At 24.6% G+C, this 21,194-nt stretch overlaps 4 protein-coding genes across 8 annotated transcripts; all 4 read left to right on the forward strand.

Annotated features, from left to right (window-relative positions):
• Positions 1-343: 343 nt before the first annotated feature.
• LOC118070477 (uncharacterized) lies at positions 344-2,790 on the forward strand. Of its 2 annotated transcripts, none has more exons than XM_035089081.1 (3): positions 344-389; positions 1,414-1,699; positions 2,128-2,790. In XM_035089081.1, exons 2-3 carry the CDS (start codon positions 1,427-1,429, stop codon positions 2,623-2,625), a joined length of 771 nt encoding a protein of 256 aa, XP_034944972.1. In that variant the 5' UTR covers positions 344-389; positions 1,414-1,426; the 3' UTR covers positions 2,626-2,790. The 2 variants fall into 2 exon arrangements, with proteins under 2 accessions (XP_034944972.1, XP_034944971.1); XM_035089080.1 differs by lacking the exon at positions 344-389 and adding an exon at positions 1,057-1,172 and having other exon boundaries at positions 2,128-2,788.
• A 1,837-nt stretch (positions 2,791-4,627) lies between these two features.
• Positions 4,628-6,833, forward strand: LOC118070484 (uncharacterized). 3 transcript variants are annotated; one of them, XM_035089089.1, is made up of 4 exons: positions 4,628-4,774; positions 5,331-5,626; positions 5,766-5,864; positions 6,340-6,833. In XM_035089089.1, the coding sequence occupies exons 2-4, from the start codon at positions 5,366-5,368 to the stop codon at positions 6,691-6,693; spliced, it is 714 nt and encodes a 237-aa protein (XP_034944980.1). In that variant the 5' UTR covers positions 4,628-4,774; positions 5,331-5,365; the 3' UTR covers positions 6,694-6,833. The 3 variants fall into 3 exon arrangements, with proteins under 3 accessions (XP_034944980.1, XP_034944979.1, XP_034944981.1); XM_035089088.1 differs by having other exon boundaries at positions 4,643-4,755; XM_035089090.1 differs by having other exon boundaries at positions 4,672-4,698.
• A 323-nt stretch (positions 6,834-7,156) lies between these two features.
• LOC118070483 (transmembrane protein 208) lies at positions 7,157-8,341 on the forward strand. The gene is made up of 5 exons (XM_035089087.1): positions 7,157-7,303; positions 7,404-7,562; positions 7,701-7,837; positions 7,936-8,020; positions 8,091-8,341. Exons 1-5 carry the CDS (start codon positions 7,298-7,300, stop codon positions 8,220-8,222), a joined length of 519 nt encoding a protein of 172 aa, XP_034944978.1. The 5' UTR covers positions 7,157-7,297; the 3' UTR covers positions 8,223-8,341.
• A 276-nt stretch (positions 8,342-8,617) lies between these two features.
• On the forward strand, positions 8,618-10,162 carry LOC118070478 (protein YIPF1). 2 transcript variants are annotated; one of them, XM_035089082.1, is made up of 4 exons: positions 8,618-8,906; positions 9,033-9,430; positions 9,514-9,694; positions 9,775-10,162. In XM_035089082.1, the coding sequence occupies exons 1-4, from the start codon at positions 8,708-8,710 to the stop codon at positions 9,969-9,971; spliced, it is 975 nt and encodes a 324-aa protein (XP_034944973.1). In that variant the 5' UTR covers positions 8,618-8,707; the 3' UTR covers positions 9,972-10,162. The 2 variants fall into 2 exon arrangements, with proteins under 2 accessions (XP_034944973.1, XP_034944974.1); XM_035089083.1 differs by having other exon boundaries at positions 9,036-9,430.
• The last annotated feature ends 11,032 nt before the right edge of the window (positions 10,163-21,194 follow it).

Consider the following 21,194-nt stretch of genomic DNA (forward strand, 5'->3'; position numbering starts at 1 on the left):
CTTCGTCTGAATTTCATCACATCACTATTGATTCAATATTTTAAAACATATTTCATGATATTGTTTATGATTAATGAATACTAATGAATCTTTCTATATTAATATTTTTTGCTCTTTCGAAATTAATATTAATTTACTAATTTAAAATAGATAAATATCATATTTACTTTGTTGATATTTCAAAAATGCGCGCTTGTCCTGACGATGAAATGACCGTAAGTCGATAAAGTAGATATTTTATCGACTATCGGATTATTTGAAATCCCAAAAGCGGCAATTTTCAAGATATTATTAATTTCCAACGTCAGATGGATGTACAATATTTTAGCTATTTTTTGTGATTTTCCACTGTTTAAATTGAAAGTTGTTGTCAACACCATCGTCAGACTGTAAGTAAATAAATAAATATTACAAATTTATATCTTCCAAAAATGAATTCCAATTATTCAAAACTTGATATTTGCAGAAACATTACTCCATAAAAGATATAATCATGTCATCAAGACACTTTAAGGAAATTAATTGGAAAATCAAATGATTATTTATTGATATTCTTGATACAAATTAAAATACAAATATACTTATTGGATTTAAATAATTTTTTATATATCTTTATAACAAATTACCATCCATAAATATAAAAGAGACTTTAACTTTAAATAAATTATGTCCCCATTTTTGAAAATAAAATAGTCTAATTTTATCATTGTTTATTTTCATCGTTAAGGAGACCACCAGTAAGACAATATTGCTCACATACATCTTCGAAAAATTTTCCGTGGAGTTTTTTGTCTTCCTGAGACCTCTTTACAGACAAAAATAAAAAACACAATTGAAAAAATAGATATTTGATGAAGGAATAGATGAAAATTAGACTCAGTTATTTACTGGCCTATTATTTAGGTTATCATATAAAATCAATGCAAGACATTCTATTTAATTCTAAAAAAACTGCAGTTTCCCGCAAACAGTGTAGCACAATCAATTGATAGAAGGGGAAATTATCATCCATAACCTTCGTAACACATATCATATGACGTTTGAAGTAGACTATGCATGGTGGGGGGTCATGTTTACACTATTCAGAATCGTAAATCGCGTCTGAGCTCAGTTTTATCGAGACCTTCAAACGTATTGTGTATTCCAGTCAGTTAAATTAAACTCATCATGAGGTATCATTTAAATATCAATTTATTGCAACATTTTTATTAATCACTTTATGTTATCAACAATTTTTAAAATAATTATTTTAAAACTATGCCAAACATGAAATTGAACTCGTTATAATGATTTTTATTAGTCTCATGTATTTAATTAACTGTCATAACAAAATGATCTTAGCTCTGAATAATTTATAGTTACTAAAAAATATAATTGAAATTTTATGATAATTATTTTTTATAAATTTTGCAGTGAACGTAAGAGAATGCCTTCATACAGGCCATGGGGATCAACAGAAGATGGAGCAATTGAATTTGAATCATTAACTACTCAAACATTGAATGGAGCTCTAAAAGTAATTCGTGAAAGTTTTTTCACTTGTGAAAACGTTTGTCTGGGTGTTGATTTACTTTCTGAACCTGGAGCTGCAGAGGAGCTTGAACAATTATGCTTAGAAGCAGCTAGTGATGGTGTTAGTGTGGTAGCAATTGATGTCAATACTCAAGAAGTTGTTGGTGTGGCTTTCAATAAACTTCATGTAAGATACAATTCATTACCAATTAATTCACGTAATACATTTTTTTTTTTTATTTAGCATAGTATGTAGATTTTAATGATTATTAAATAATTTAAATTTTCATTTACTTCAGAAATAAATAAACTGTGTTTTGGAAAGGTGAAGTAAAAGTTGAGATGTTTCAAAAATTATTAAGATAATTGATTAGATAATGATTTAAATGAACTTTGATCTATTGTAAATTCAAAATTTTAAATTCAATCATCTTAAAAACACGTATTTTAAACATAAAAATAAATTGTTTGAACTTGAAAATATGAGTTACAGTTGAATGGATGAATAATAATAATAGTCTATTAATTAATTGAATAGCTGCTTTATTATTTTTTATAGAATTAGTTGATTAAAATAATTACATACTTGATTAACAAATAAATATTATTTTCCAGGGTCAGCAAGATCCTAGTGTGAAAGGAAACTTCGAAAAATTTAGTGAAAATTGTAAATACAAATCATCCAAAGCTCTAGTCGACTTTATGATAAACGTTGATTCAAGAATTAATTTATTTGAACATTATAATGCTGCCTGTCTATTGGAAATAATGTTTTTAGCAACATTACAAAATTATACTAAGCGTAGAATTGGAGAATTATTAGTATCATCGTCTCTAGAATTAGCAAGGCAATTATATTGTGGGAACGCTGTGAAGACGGCTGTTGAAATCAATTGTAATTCAATTCTCACCAATGTCAATGCTATTCCGAGCTTAGTTACTGCAATAATGACTTCGAATTATTCTCAAAAAATTAGCAGTAAACTCGGCTTTGATTGTTTAGTCATAGTAAGCTTTGATGAATTTACTTTCAATGGTAAAAAATTTAGTGAGAGAATCGGAAGCATCCATAAAACTTCGCGATTAGTAGCTAAAAGACTGAGTAAAAAATAGTGCATGCAATATTACCTTAATTGAACAATTTTATCATGTTTTAATATATAAATATAATTATTATTGTTACAAGAGTTTTAAAATTTAAAAATTAAAGAAAGTTTTTTAATATTACGTGCAATGTATATAAATATGTTTTCATCGATAAGAAATCGAATATATTTGAAGAAATAATGAAATATTTACTCAATTTTATAGTTAGATAAATGAATTTTAAAAATAAAATGTTATTTTTATATTTGAACATATTTTTATTTTACCTTTGTCGTCTTATCTTGATACCTTTTATTTTATAATCTCTTTTTTACTGATCGACAATTGTATAAGCTTCTTTTAATTATGCATTTAAATTAGGAATAATAAAATAGTTTGAAATACGATAGCAAGTAATGATTTTTTAGTAGAACATATTGATAAAAATTAAGAAAAATCAATGGATTAATGCAACAATTAAATTAAATGAAAGGCTTAAAAAAGCCATTATTATTTATCGACTTTGATATCGTAATATAAGTTATAACTAAATATTTATAATTTATAAATCCATTAAGGATACTTAATTAATTGAAAATTAGTTTAAAAATCCATATTCCACTGAAAATACTGATAAATTTTTACAACATAAGAAATGAAAGAAATTTATTGAAAAAAAATTAGATGTAACTTGGTATTGACAGTATGAAGTTTCTCCAAGGAATTATATAATGGTTCATGATTGTGTTGAACAATAGATACAATAAATATCAAATAATATCTTAAAAAAGTTCTACATGGTGATCATTTAAGATATTACAAATTCAATGAATGATTTCTATTCGAATATTTATTAAAACAATATCATTAATTTATTTATTTATTCATACTCTATGTGAAGTGGAAATTCCACATCACCATTAGACGTGTATTGCCTATAAAAGCAATGAAAAAACTCCACTTCATTCCTTATTAGTACTCTGCTTCTCAATAACACAACACTAAAGCAGACTTTTTTTCTTAATTAAAAAAAAACAGGCATCCAACAGGGACGAAAAAAATTTGACAGATTTATGATATTACGCTTTTGCACCGTTCGTGTTTGGCATTCTTTTGAGTCTGTTAATGATTACTATTGGCTTGAATTTCTCATTATTGCGTTGATGCTAAAGTTGAAGCTTAAGCTGGAATAAAACATTGAATGCGCAAAAAGCAAGTTCGGGATATATCACTTGAAATGGAACTCGTTTTTGTAGATCAAAAAAACTGTTGAATTCTTAAATAAAATATCGTCAATAAAATTCTTCTCATCTAATATTTTTTTGCTTCCGTTCTTTTTGATATCCATTTATTGAATCCGTTCTAAATGTCAAAACTTATTACTCAAATATTTCATTCACTTTTAGAGAAACTATTTAACACATCATTTCGGAGCAAATAAAATTCATTCTGTTACTTTTTTTTCAATGATAATTCTTGCGCACTCCACGTTTGGTGTTCAACATTTAACGTGTAAGAGACTAATATTTTTTATCTCAAGAAGCTCACATATACTCATGAAAGGCATGATAACAAATGACAAAATAAAAAAACCAATTGTTACATTCAGAATTTAATTAAAACTTTTCTTACGATACGTTCATAAATATAATCTGAATAAAAATTCAAGAACAAAGATATAACATCAAAGAAATGAAGAATACCCAAAGTCAATTGATCATTCTTATTATCATCAACCATTTTTCTGTTGAATAAACAACTTTATTTTCTAAAAGTCATTTGTAATTAAATATTTCATTCATTTATCATTATTAGAAGATTTTTTTCCATCTGAAACGTCTTATCAGTTTAGTTTAGTATAATAAATTTTGCTGAACATTTATTATTTCAACAACTCATTCAGGTTGCTGAAAGAAAATGACACATGTTAATATATGCTAAAAAAAATGTTTATCAAGTCTAAAATAGTTTCTTGGTAGAACAAAACCTCGTGATAAACCAACTTTTATGACTTCACTTAACCCTTAGTTATACTTAGACGTTGATAATAGTGTGTTGTCTAGCATCAGTTCTAACTTTCTTACATAATTTGAAATATATGTACGTAAAAGAAGAAAACAAAATAGACAGAAAAGAATTAAAAACAAAATCATTCAAGTAATTTAAAAATAACAATGTAAATATTTGAACATAAAACTATCAATGTAAACAATATTATTATTGATAACATTGATAGATAAGTAAATTTACAAACTACGATCAATTGATTTTACAAGCATTGACTTTATTTATCGATTTAATTAGATTATTTACTACTGGTGAAATTTATATTCATTTATACATTTCATTCTAGTACATTTAATCTGATCAATAAAAGTTATTGATGAATTGTATTTTCGAACAATAGGATGAAAATGACTTGAGCTCTTCCCTTTCGTATAATCTCACTAACAATGTCAATGAAACAGCTCGTTTAAAAGAACTGTTTCTACGCAGCCTCCATGAAACTTTATCTGAGTTACCACACTCAGATACTGCTAGCACCTCTTACAGAAGTATTCATTTCCTTTAGCACTTTATTCCAAAACCTGTGTAGTGAAAGCTTGACAATTCCAATTGATCATTCACTTTAAATAATAAACATATTTTTAATAATAATTACAAATAAAAATAATATCAATTTATCTGAAATAATTATTTTGAAATTTTACTGAGATTCATTTAAATTACAGTGAAATTGAATTACCTGAAACAAAAGAATTTTAAAATGAGTTTTAAAATTGCAAGCCCAGAAAAAAATATTGAATATCGACTTTTAACTGAAGATAAACTAGAATCAGCCCTTGAAGTGCAACAAAAATCGATGTATTACGAAAATGTGGCAAAAGGTGTTGGGATTTATGAAGAAGAAGGTGCTGCTGAAGTTATGAAAGTTATATTTCGCGAAGTTGTAAAAGATAATTGCACTATTGTTGCTATTGATACAAATACAGATCAAGTTGTTGGAGTTTCTTTTAATAAGTTACATGTGAGTTTAATTAAACATTATGAATAACTTATCTTATAAAAGTTATCAGCGAATCAGTGCTGATAGTGTTGATAAATAAAAAATAGTGTCATCAAATATTCCAATATTGAGTATTCATAAATTTTATTACTCCCTGTAGGTACCAATAGCTACGGATGTATCCAATATTTTTAATGAGGTAGTGAACAATCATGTGAAACAACGGTCAGCTCTTGCTCTTATTCAATTTCTCGATGACGTAAGCTATGCTTAATTTTTCTAGCATCAATGACTGCATGCTCTCTGTGAACTAAATCTTAATGTTTTTTTACTTGTTTCAATTTAAATGTAAACAATTGGTGATTATTATTAGAATATAAGTTTTGATTATTAAATATTCAATTAATTTATGCATTAAAGTAATTGTATCAACAAAAATCATCGATAATCATTAATTATTACCGTCACTTATGTTACCTATCTATCAATGATTGGATATAAAGTTGATCCTTTTGTCTATTTTTTTACATGGACCCACATCGAAAACATTTAATTATTTAATTCAATTTATTTAATAAATATTTAAATGCCATTTAATACCTTTTCAACTGATTATTTAAGAACAATGATGTGGTGTAAAAAAAGAATAAAATAAAATAAATGCATTGAAAGCAAATAACCATTGACAATATCAATTAAAGCTATCAAACATTTGAAAAAAGTTTTGTTTTTAGATTGAATCCAAGGTAAACCTTTTTGAGCGGTACAACACCCAAGCAGCTATGGAAATCTTTTATGTAGGAACAGATCCAGACTATTGTGGACGACGAATTGGACATGGTATTGTTTCTGCATCACTAGAATTAGCTAGAGGATTGCAGCGCTATCAAAATAATCCTGATCAAATTGTTCCTGGAGTTGCATTTGGAGTATTTACGTCTAATTACAGCCAGAAAATTGCTGAAAGCTTTCATTTTGAATGGTTGGAAACTGTTTGGTACTCTGATTGTGAATACTGGGGTAAAACAATGGCTGAAAGAATTGGAGATGAACATAAAACTGCAAAACTTGGTGCACTACATTTGTGAATTATTCTTGGCCCATTTTCTATTGTATTTGTAATTGACTGATTCAATTATATTATTGGAACATTCTAAACACTACTTAAATAAAATAACCTTTTTTATTGTAAACGTTTATTTATAAGACAAATAAAATTTATTATCAATGCAACTAACTTAAAAAACTTCATAAAAAATATTATTTATTCGAGTAACAATCAAACAATAATTAATACGTAAATCAATAAAAACTGTATTAAAATTGAAGTTTTATTATTTAAAAAATTTTTCTATTGTTTATTGATAATTTTTAGTTATTTTTATGTTCTACTACTTGTAAAATAATTCAGGTTATACTTTAAAAAACTCCACTCACAGTGTGACGATAATATAGGCATCAGTTTTATCGTGATAACAAAAACTGATAAGAAAGAGCCCTACTCCAAAATGAAAATGTTGAAATCATATTGACAGGTGGCAAAAACTGACGTCTATGTGGACATGTGTAAACATCTTCCACGTGGATAAAAAATTATATAGATTGAGAGTGACATGTGTTTTTGAGGAATCACTGACTTGAATCAGTCAACAATATTTATATTTATCAATAGAATATTCTAAATAAGTTATAATGGCTGTAAGTATTTATAAAACACTGTAATTACTTGTATCAATAATTTAATAATTGAAACTATAACCTCCAGGTTTGTTAAATTAATTATTTATCTTCATTTCAGCCACCAACAAAAAGTAGTAAAGTTGCAACCAAGGGAGCTAAACAAATAGTAGAAGAAAATGCTGCTACATTAAATTTTTATAGAAATATGGCTCTTGGAGCTACTGGAGTATATTTAGCAGTGATGATGGTGCTATTTGAATTTACAACATTAACAATTGTAATTCTTACTTGACATTTCAATAATCTTAAGTATATTTTAATTATTTATAAGTAAAAGTATTTGAATTATATCAAAGTATTCCATTGGTTTAGTATTTATTGTTTCATTAAATTTAATGAATGTTTATTGTTACAGAGTTTAACTATATTTTCCGCAATAATTTATGTTGCAAGTTATCAATTAATGGCTTACATGGCTAAAACAAAATATAGTGAAACAAATCAACTTATAGATTCTGGAGTTGATTTGAATATGAAAGGTGGTATAGCTGAGTAAGTATCACTCTTTGATAATCGACAACTAAAATGATAAATCATTAACATAAAGTCTTAAATAAAAATATTTTTTTTATTTATATTATTTTTTATAGACATGTCATAGACTTAATTATCTTAACTTCCGGATGTCAATTACTTTCCTTAATATCAAATTACTTCTGGCTTCTTTGGTTACTTGTAAGTAGTATATTTTGATGAAAATGATATTATAAGAGAATTAAAAATTAATTATAAATATAACCTTTAGGCACCAATAAGAGCATTTTATCTAGCTTGGATTAATTTCCTCGGTCCATGGTTTTTCTCGGCACCTCAGGAACCAGAAATTGATGAGAAAAAACAACGAAAATTAGAGAGAAAGATGGCTAAACGCCACTGACAAATTCAATTGAAAGAATTTGAGTTTTAATCATGTGAGATTGATGATTCATCAAGATGAAATTATATAGAGCAGTTTTTGATAGTAATGAATGTTGAAATTTATATATGTATTGCTTTTGTTAAATTATTCATTATTTAATATCTCTTCCTTAAATTAAATGAATTTTTTAAAAAATCACGTGATTGATCATTTTTAAATATTGAATAAGAGTAAAGATTGAATATTCAAAGGTTTAATTTATTTCAATTATTATTATTATGGTTGTTATAAATTATTTTATGGCATCTTATATTTATTTTATAATTATTGACATACTTTAAATTATTTCATAACGGTCGTTTTTGCGCGCTATGTCACGAGCGCCCTCAACTTATTCAGTGGGTTTAAAGAGCTCCAAGTGTCCAGCTGGCATTATCGTGATTGTCAAGTTGAATGTACAAACAAGTAACCAAATTTCGAGTAGATAAAAACAAACAACAATCATGAATGGTGATGAATTTCCAAAACCTGATGATACTCAATTTATATCATTCCAAGATTATTCAACAACTGCTAGACATGGTGCAGAAGCCGAAATAGACCTTGGCACCCCAACTCATCAACGATATAATCTCAATAATGAGCCTATCGGGGTGGAAGGTATAATAGAAGATTTACAAGGATTACCAGAGCAAAGGAATGGTAAGTTTTAATGCATAATTAATCTATAAAATGCCTTTAAAACTTGTACAACCGACATCGTTAAACATTATTTGAAGGTTATGAATGCATATAAGAAATTATAACGAATCATTCTTTTTTCATTAGCAGCGAAAGAAAGCCCTGGCTTTTGGACTCTAGATTACTACAAAAAATATTTCAATGTCGATACAGAAGATGTACTTTTAAGGATAAAAAAGTCAATGATCCCTAGTGGTCAGGACAATTATTTACTTTCACATATTAGACCTAATCCTGATCTGTATGGACCATTTTGGATCTGTGTAACATTGATATTTGCTATTGCAATCAGTGGAAATGTTGCTAATTATTTTCAAACAGCTAATAGTGGAAAATATCATTGGAAATATGAATTTCATTTAGTGTCTTATGCAGCAACTGCAATATGTTTGTATGTATGGTTATTACCTCTCGGGCTATGGGGTACTATGAAGTGGACCAAAGCTGCTTCTCAAAATAATAGCATGGATATTGAATTAATTGAGGTATTTTTATCATTAATATCATCAATTGAATAGTACATGAAGACATTGAAGACTGATTTTTCATATAAATACAATTTTTACAGACTCACCAAGATTTAGGTCTTTTGGAGCTCCTCTGTCTCTATGGTTATTCTTTATTTATTTACATTCCAGTAGCTTTTCTATGGACTATCCAAATTGAATGGTTTCAGTGGACTTTAGTTATAGTTGCTACTATCTTGTCTGGAGGCGTATTGATACGAAGTTTGCTTCCTCTTATAACGAGTAAGAATCTAAGAGTTTGTTCATAAATTGTAAACTCATTTAGTATATACCATCAATTAAATTAACTAATAATTTTTTAGATAAACAGAAACCTATTTACATTGCTATAATTCTTGGACTGCACTTATTATTAGCCATTGGATTTATGCGATTTTTCTTCCACGTTCCAGAAAGGGTTGTAACAGAACCCAGTAATCAGACTGTACAAAGCACAATTTCCATATTGTCAGAAAATGTAACTAAAATTATAACACAATCAAGTACGAAGTCAAGTTAAGTTGTTACATTTTATGAATTTGTATTATTAATTTTGTTTATAAACTTTCTATTTATAATATATACACCATAATGTTAATAGTGATTTCTTATTGATATTTAAACTATTGAATAACAATATGGTACATTTTGTCAAATAAATCATTCGTAGTTTTTTTATAATGACTCTATAATTAAAGGAAAAATATTCAACGTTGCTACGATTTTTAAATTATAATAAACATAATGTTTACATTTTTCAGTTTGATATATTTTTCCTCTTTTTTGATGAAGTTTTTATTTAGAAGTTATTTTTAAATAGTGAACAGTTCATTAATTTCAATGTCAAACTATATATTGGTTGATGATATCAATAAATCTATTATTTTATACAATAATAAATGCAGTAATTTTTAGCCATAAATCATGTTTTATTCAACGTCTTTGTTTGCACACTGCATTTTATAAATTTACATACATATAAATTTGTAGTTTAATTATATCGTAGCTGTTTACTAACATTCATAAGATGTACAAAAAATCTACAATGTACATTAAAAGCGTCTCTACGTTTGAAAAAATTTAAATGTGCCTTGTGCATATTAATTTACGTTTAGAATCATCAAATAATAGCCGATTAGAATACAATAATGTAATACTTACTAAAAATTAAAACAAGAAATGAATTTCTTCAGTTATTTGAAATAATTTATATCTATAAATAAACCTAAGTAAAATATTATTTTAGTGTGTGGTTGGTCCAGTAAATTTCTATATTAAAAAAAAATAAATAAGAGAAATAAGTGAAAAGTGATGAAAATATTATAAGTAACAAGTCAAACATTATAAATACGTTTTAGTGGATTGAATATTTTCTTTTTTATTCCAACTCATAGCGCAAACTATCAATTGCTCACAAAGATGGATCATATTAATTATTATATTATTAATTAAGAAATAATATACAATGAATTGAGCCAGCAAAACTTGTAAATAGACATAAATACACTCAGGCACACACAATACACATGAGTGTATGAAAAGAGTTATTCAAACAGTTGTTTTCATTATTATTTTTAATAATATTAATATTTATAAATTTGTAATAATTACCCTGATTTTATATTTAAGAATTCATCAGTTAATTATTAATTGTAATAAAACGTGTACAACAATATTTATTGATTGTATTTTACATAACTTTTTAATTTTTCATTTATTTATACAGTTAATCTATTTTACTATATATGATGATAAAATACCTTCAGGTTGAATATTCAGTCGTATGTGTAATTAATCCAGAGTTGAATAAGTTCATCTATCAATCAATGAACTTATAAATAATTAATCAAATTCTAAATTCCCATTTTACTTATTAATTTTGATTAATATTTTATAATTAACTTCTACTGTTTTCTTGTAGTATTTATTTGAGTCCCATTATCTATATTCTACTGTTAATCATTTTTACTTAATACGTAAAAATGAATTTATTAATTTTTAAGATTATTTTCTTGGGATTAAAATTTTCTAATACAGAAAAAAAAACAGGCAGTAACGATAGATTAATAAAGTTACATTTATGAATTTTGATATGTAGATACCTATTTTTGGCAAACCCAACTAGAAAATGTTATACTTTCATTGTATTTTTATATTTTAAACAATTGATATTAGACAGTGAGACTATAGATAATTATTTTGTAAAACAAAAATGGTTATTGTATATAAAAAAATGATCCCTATATAAGTTACTATGGTTAGTAATAATATATTTACATTTATTATTTAAAACAATAATAATTATTTATTTAAAAGCCTTCGTATCATTTTTAATCATAGCAGAATGCAATTGTTAAGGTTGAAATGAATTTTTTAAATTTTCATATTCATTTGTATTCATTAGATGCAGTCGCTAGATTAATAAAAAAAAAAGTTTTTTTTCATTTGTTCAACTAATCCATCTCTAAATTGTCTTTAATAATATTTTTAATTAGTAATATATTGATAGCATTCTGTAGATAAATTTTTATTTTAAAATTTTCAGTGATTTTTTTGTCTATCAATTCATCAACTTTAATTATTAAACAGACACAAGAATAATTTGCCGAGCATTATAATGATAAAATTGACAACTATACAATTATGCTTCGTATTATCTGACAAAAAAGAACTCTTTTATCAATACAGAAATGTTATAAATTATTTTAATTATAACATCTCGTAGAAGTTATCTTTTTTTAAAACTTACAATTATTGCTACGTAGCAAACACAAAAAATGTCTATGACTAGATTTTTTTACCTGTATTATTTTTAAAACCGATTATCCTCATCTCTTAGATTAACCTGACATTCTAGTTCGAATGTATTTTGATTTTGAAAACTATACTGTTGAATAGTATGACCATACTGAATTGTAAAAAATTATTTTTCAAATTGAAGTCCAAAATTAATTACTAATAATAAAAAAAATATTTTATAGATTATTAAAATTCTGCTAAAGACTGCTTTGTTCATTTTTTAATTCAACAAGAGCTTTCAAATACTATATCAAATAGTAATACCACGATGAGTGATAATTCAATAAATTAATTGATCCAAATTATTAAATAAATTCCCTCTGGAGTGAACTCTAATGTAACCTATTGATTATTTAATGAACATTCAAACAAAAAATAATTGAATATTCATTAATCAATACCATGAGTATACTGAGAGAGAAATCAAGAGGTGAGAACTCGCAATCCATTATTTCTTCATTAAACAAATAATTTCCAATTGAAAAAGGCATGCGCGGTATACCTGGAATTCCAATATAATTAATACATTAATTAATCGGCAATTTTATAGATTGCCATACACTATAATTAATATCTACTAATTATTATTCAATATGATTTTTTTTAGATCTATAGTTATTTTCAATGGTATCCATATTATGTTATTAGTTCTTTCATACTATTTCTATTGAAATTGCAAAGTTTGATATTCACTTGACACTTTTTATTTCATTAAATCATAGAATTTTGAATAATTGATGTCATATTTCATAAAAAGGATACTTGGTAAGGTTAGTTATTTGATTTAAAAACAATATCTGTTAAAACAAAAAATTGTTCTACAAGAAAGAACCCAGTTATTAGCAAACATTGCAGAATTCTTCATTGTTTTTTTTATCTTATCTTTGATTTAATCATATTTTGTTAATATAAAAATGATATAAACATATACAACTGAATGATTCATCATCTTGATCAATTTAAACGTATTATGTACAGTAAGAGATATTAATAATAAATTTTAAAAAAAATGTTATCAATAATAGATATCAATACTTGAATAATTTATGGTTATATGGATATTGTATAAGAGACATTCATTATTGGTTGGTTGATACAGTTTCATTTAGTATCCAATGAATTTGTATATTGGACCGTGTATTGCTGCAGGATATTGTTCATATTGTTAATGGAATACATGAATTCCCAATTAAACTGATTGATTAGATAATACAATCATTTCAATGCTTCATTCTGCATTACATAAAGCCTTGGGATTTATCGTAAATCGCTAGGTAGAATTCGTATTGTCTGTAGAAATAAATAGATAATTGTGTTGCATGTTTAACGAAGAAACGTTATACAAAACATGATTTTAATTCTTATCCTAAATTTCAATTCAAATGAGGAGTATTTAACTGCTCCAAAAGTTGGTATTATTTTTTTTCAACTAAACTTTGAAATAATTAAATTGCTAAAAATAAATTAAAATAAATATGCTGATAAATTTCACCAAAACTTCTATATAGATGATCAATTTGTTTTAATGTATTATTGATAACTGAGTTCTTTCTTTTCTAGTACTTCATAATGAAATTAAACAGAAAAAAAGGTTTAGTGTAAATAAACAATATTACATTTAGTTGTGTTTCAATGATGCTTAAGAGGTCAAATCAATTGAATTGACTCTCAAGCATATTAGTTTATTGTTGTTTCAGAATAACGTTATTTTTTTTTTTGTTAAAGTTTCTCTCGCAGAATAGCGTATCACAAACGCAGATAAAATGTAAGTGTATCGCTTATCAGGTTCTCATTTAGTATCTTTTTCTTCACTGTCTCGCATATTATTTCATTTTTTATTTTTTCCAAATATATATATATATATATATAATATGTATGTATGTATGTATATATATTTTATTATGTGGATATATGTCTCGCGGCTTCGAAAATATCACGCATACCGAAGCTTCATTGATCACCTTAAGCATTAGTCTTTAGTGTTTGATTATACTACAATAATATACAACAATACGATATGCCTACAGAGTCTATTGTTTCTCGTACAACACTAGTATTCTTTTAATTTCAATGTTGTATTATGATTTTGTTATAATAATTAATCCTTCTTTCTTTATTATTTCCTTTCTTTTCATTGCTGTAAATTTATAAACCGAGAAACAATGACACTAACGGCCGACGACCATTTATTATCAATTAATCAATATAATATACAATTATTTTTTTTTTTTAATTATAATCAGCCCAAGTATATTAAAATATAAATATCAAGTAGACTTCAACCCCACTATTTGAGTCAAATTTAAACCACATTAAGTATAAGTTTTGTCACCAATTTTTTGATTATTGGATTGATATTTAATCGTTGTATTTTTATAATATCCAAATTTTTGTATTTGTATTTTTAAAGCAATTACTTTGAAATTAAACAACAATTTTATAATAAATCTTAATTTTACCGTAAAATCTCATTTTTTTTACGATATTATTTTAAACAATTCGACATCAATCCATTAATTAGTATTCCCTCTAAATAAGATCCATAAATGAGATTTCTTAACAAAAAAAGTCTTTGATATTGACAATCTTTTAATTCAACCCTTACTTCAACATTGTTCTGTTGCTATTATTTCAAGTAGTCTATCAGTAAATTACATTGAACAGCTAAAATAAAACTTTGCTTTACGTAACCATAGGTTGTTTCTACTCCAAAAATTGGTAATTTTTTAGAATTATCAATGAAATACTATGTATCAAACTTGAATATTAGTAAAATAATATGAATAAATATAGTAAGGTTCAATGTATTTTGCCATAAAATTCGAATTATATTCACAAGTGTAAACAGAACTTGTTTTAATTACAGTATATGTCAATCCAATTTATAAAATTTAAAATGAGGTGACTCGACGTTTTATTAATTACATTCATGCGTAAAAATTATTTCCACGCTCAAACTAAATCTACACTTTGTACTCCGGTCGAACATTGAAATAATTTATCGCATGTTGTTATCATTAATTATACTTTTCATTTTTTACAAAAGGAATGGGCTCAGTTCATATTATAATTATTATTACATACATATTTATACGAGTTTTTTTTTTTACTATCATTTTATATATATATAATTTCTATTTTTGTATGAATATATATAAATATTATTCATTCAAGACTGCAAAAACATTTGCAATTAAAATAAAAATACACTTTATTTTACTTGTCGTTGCAGATGAATTTACAATGTGTAATACTTGAAAATGAGTTGACTGTAAAAGCTTAAATGATATTTCATCTACAGAAAAAAAATTGGTATAACTTAAGTGTTATTTTTAATTATTTTTTTTTTCAGACATTGTCTACATATTGGGGTTTTATTTATTTTTGTTTCATCATTGAATCAATTAATTAATGTATAAATTAATTAATCAATAAAGATAGAGAACACTTGGTAGACAATACGATACATTTAAATTAGACAGTACAATAACTTGCGTAATAATGGCGCTGATTATTTCATTATCATACTAATTGATGCTCACATTTTACGTATAATAATTTTTGTAGACGGTAATTCATAATAAGGCAATTCTATGCAAACTCGCCATCGACGAAATCGTATATAATGATAATGAGAAAAGAAAATTACAATAACAGTTAAAGCAATATAATTGATGAGTATGCCATTACCATTTAATTTTATATGGTATTAAAAAAAATATTAAAGTCCTTATTGTGATTTTTTAAAATGCTACAATAATAATTATATAATTGGATATAATATAATAATAATCTTTATAATTACAATTACATGATAATTAAAAGAAACAGTCCATTTTGGATTGAAATATTGGACTTCTTATTTACTTTAATACCCAATTAGCAAGTTATAAATAATAATGACAATGTATAAATAATCATACTGACAATATACGACATAATCTTAATTTTTATAACACAACAATTATTAAATGTGTTGTTTTTGATGTAACGAAGAAGTATGGGAGAAGATAAGTATAAATAATATTCATTTTTAGGATAATTATACAAACACAGCGTGATTACATATGTGATCATAGTAAGCCCATTAACACTCTACATCGTATAAAATATCATGCGAAAAGGATTTTTGTTTATTATTCCTTTTTTTTATCTATTGTTTTATTTCATTTCATGGCTATTTTTTATTTTTTCATTCATTGTATATTACTTTTCAATTATTACTTCTTTTTACATATTTCAATTGCGTTTGTATATCTCACTATTTACGTTTATAATTGTTTATAATTATTAGTATGATCAATATTTTTATAAATCACGCGAGTTTATCAAGTATTGCCATCACGGTTGCCAAACTATCTCGCTACAAATTAAAATTACATTTATATTGTGTGTGTGTTTTTATGCAATTAGAATATTCAATTTTTTTGTTTGATTCTGCACTGAATATTTTTTATCAATTAATTAATTACATTTAGTAAATAAATAATATACACATTTTTGTAAATTACTTCAATGAAAGACTTGATGAATAATTCATTAATTAATGATAAATGATGAGTATCGCGCTGTTATGTTATTGAAATAAAACATTTAGGAAGAAACGTTAAAGATAAAAATACCCATTTCACATTAAAAATTTACAATGTTTATAATAATCAATAAAATCATCAATTAATTACTAATATATACACATAAATATTATTTACGTATAAATATATATGTGTATACTTATGTATCAATATGTATATTTAATAATAATCCATTTAAATTATTATTCATACTTTGTAAGAGATTATGCTTAAGATATTTATCATATATTAATGAAGTAAATATGTTATTTAAAGTTTTATTATTAAAATTGTTACTAACGACTTAGTATTGAACATTAAAGAACATCGAAGAACAGTCAGGTAGTGGATTAATCCTTGAATTTTTTATTTATATTTTATTTCTTTGCCGTATATTAAATTTTTTAACACTATTTTTTATGATAATACAAAAGAACTCTTATAAATTGGGCTTAATTGTTTTATTAATTTATTATAATCACAATTATTTATTATTTTTATTTACAGGCAAAGAAATAAATATAACTATCGCCGTATTCTTACATGGAACACTTGGACATATTTAATAATGCAAAAAACATAGTTAAACTAATTTATACAAATAATGTTGGCAAGCTTAATTATTATTTACAGTGGAACGCGGACGGTTGAATCTTGGAGTTGATTTATCTTTTTATTAACTTCCCAGTAGGAAGTTATTCTGTATTAATCTTTGTAATAATTTCTAGAACAAGTACTATAAGTCTTTTTATTAATGTGAGGCATTTTTATCACCACTAACTGAATAAAAAAAGTATAACATTAGCAAGTTAATATTTCTTTGTAAGATGTATTATACTTATTTATGTCGAGGGCATGTAGTTACCAAATAATGAAGCCTCGTTTTATATTGTTATTACAATTATGTATATTATGCCATTATGTTAATTAGAAAAAATTGTTTCATTTTGATTAATTATTACACATTGATTTTTATTATCCTTTCCAACCATCACCTGTGCGTCCATATTGTCATTGTTAGTAACTATATCTTCAACTACATATAACTTACAAATCTTTATTTCAGTCAACACCAAATACTAAACGTGCTTCAAAAGGATCATTATCGTTGTGCAAAAATGATGCAAATTATCTTTCTTTATTTATTGCAAATTTTTATTTTATATTTATTCGCATTACTTTTTAAAAATTTATTCATTATGTCCATGTTGAATTTAGGCGATAGATCCTTATTTATAACAAATTACTTTTTTTTTTTTTTAAATATTATTATGCTGAATAATCTTTTTATTTCACTCTTATTTTATAGTGAACAACTCAATTGAGTTTAATTCACGCTTTTTAGATATACTAACATCTAAAATTCTACCAGAGAAGACTGAATTATAATTATAATATACCTTCTACGAACTCGAAAAATAGGTAATCTTTTTGTTTGTATGTCACTACAGCTATATTCCAAAACGTCTTGATCATTTTTAATTAGAATGATAATTCTTGTAAACTACTCATAAAATGTGACGACTAATCAATTTTTCTTTTTTTATTTTATTATTGTAATTAGTTTTTAATTCAGCTATTTGACCATAGAAATTTTTTTCATTTACACATACAATAACTTTGCTTAATGTTCCCCACTGGTGTACTATAAAATTCCGATGACTTACATTACTTAGTTTTCCATTTGATATTTTTTATTTTTTTTTATTTTTAACGTATTAAATAATAAAAAAATCCAGATAGTCTTTTTACTTATTTAATTTTCGATTAGAATTAGTTTAAAATCTCTTTCATTTTGTCATCGGGTCTATTTTCGCCGTTACAATTTTAGGCACTACATCTATAAGTCTACTGAAAATTTTAAATTGTTAGATTAAGAAAAACTATGTACAAAATTTGAAAATGTGTCTCTCATTGAAGTTATGAGACAATATTTACTAAATCTATTTCCCTTTCATACCACGGCAATCAAGCAATCTATAAGATATAAAATCTTATAAATTTCATCATTTAATTATTCTCTATACTTATTAATTAATAATTATAATTATATATTAATAAAATATCACAACTAGAACCATTGATACAGTTACAGTATTTTTTTTTGTTATTATTATTATTAATTAATTTATTGAATTCACAATATTATTTATTCTTTTCATACCAAACTTGTGAAAGCTGTAAATTATTTATTGTACGATAAAAAACAGTATTAAGTATTCATTTAAATCGTACAAATGTTCATTTTTAGATATTATTTGAAAATAATTATCGATTATTTAGTATACTCGTGACCCGTAAATAATAAATAAGGGTACATATTTTTTTTTTTACTAATAATTAAATAAATCAATAGAAAAAATTGAAATAATGCAATTATAATTGACTATTACCATAAATTAATGAATTTGAAGAAAAAGTTTAAAAAAAAAGAATAGATTAAATTCGGAATAAACCCACGTGCAAGTCTAACATAAATTGACTTAGTGACTTATACACAATCTACGTATAAGTTTCCTGTTTACAACTACACAGTAATATAAACATTATAAGGATATTTGTAAAAAGCATATACGCATATTAACACGAGTGCGTTAATTGTAAAATTGATATACGAGTCAAGTACTAACCGAACGACACACAACATGACAATGCGAGTATATAAATAAACGCGAATTCCATCGAAATTTGTTACTTTTTTTTCAACTCTAGCATATACATTTAATACGATAAATCGTCAAACAGGCACATCGACTTGGTTAAATATTTATTATTTTTTTGTATTTTTCTTTTTTTCTTACTGTGATATAGTATTACAATTGTTTTTTTTTTTAGTTTTCTTGATTAATATTAATCATAATAATAAAAATAATAATAATATTAATAAATCATAATAATAACACGTTGATAGAATACGTATACTCAATGTTAGATCAAATTTAATCTATCTTTGTTCACAAGAAATGAATGCAGAGAAAATATTAAATATTGATTTATTTTATCTTTTAAAAGTTATTTTACTACTTTAATAACTTATCATTGATATAGTTCGATTTGTTTTTTTTTCTGGAAGAGAGAGCTCGTTATTTTTTATAAAAGAATTATTTAAAACAAAGGTAATTCTGTAACACATGTAAATAAAACAGATAGTCTTACTGATAAAAGAGCCTTCTCAAGTTTAACATAAATTTTCTTGTCAGTAAAACTATAAAGAGAGAAAATTATTATGATAAATTAATTAGCTACTTGCATTATATCGTTTATTCTATTGTGTAATTAAGAAATAATTTCCCTCTGTTTTCAATGCTCTATGCTAAAGCTAAAACATGATCATTTTTTAAAAAAATTTTTTTTTAAACTGACTTAGTGAATTAATTGTTTAAGTGTCATTACGGTGAAACTTAATACTCTTTTTATTTAATTTTAATTTAAAAATACTTTTATAACAAATAAATTTCAATCACCATTATTAATTTTATTAAAATTATTCATTTTTGTTGATAAACAACAAAATGTAAAGTTTGGTTTAAACCATTTGATCAATTTTAAAAAAAATTAATTAGATGTATATAATATATAATGTCGAAATTTATAATGAGATTGAAATAATTACAATAATAATAACTAATTTACACTAATAATAAAGTGGGAAGATAGATAAATAAATTAATTAATTAACCCATCACGTTTTAAAACCAAGCTTATACAAGAATAATGTATGTCTTATGAAATTTCATAAGAAAGTTAATTATTTTAAATATTTTTGTTTTTTCTTATTTTTTAACAATATACAAAAATTTTTATTACCGTGATTTTATTTTATATTCATTCGGTGGAGGGAAGAACATGATTAGAATAAGAATTGAGGTCTTGCAATTAATTATTCACTACTGTGGCAAAAATATTTACAAATAATATAATAATATAAATCATTATTAATCAAAATCCTAAATAATATTTTATTTTTGTGTTTTGCATGAATTTTTAACCTTTTCTTGCATGTTTATTTTGTTAATAAACAATTAATTTTTTTCATTTTTTGAAATCAGCATGCATTAATAATGTTGTTAAGTCTGAAGAATACACCTATTTAAATATCAAGTCATTATTTGAAATTGATTCAATTATCAATAAAAGTTTTTTTTTCATATTTACAATAATTGTAATTTTAGATCATGCTGAGTTATTATTGAATTGCGAATTTAGATTAAAATTCAGTGCAAAATTGCTTCTAATTTCTGAACTTATTTTCATCGTAATTCCGTTATTTCAAAATTTCATTAAAACAATGTACAATTGTTATATTTATATATTACATGAATTAAAAAAAAAAATTAATTGATTATCTACCATTTTTACAACTTATAATAAAT

The sequence above is a fragment of the Chelonus insularis genome, unplaced genomic scaffold, assembly GCF_013357705.1.
Source record: "Chelonus insularis isolate UGA/USDA-ARS -01 unplaced genomic scaffold, ASM1335770v1 contig_614_pilon, whole genome shotgun sequence".
In the NCBI taxonomy this organism is placed as follows: Eukaryota; Metazoa; Arthropoda; class Insecta; order Hymenoptera; family Braconidae; genus Chelonus; species Chelonus insularis.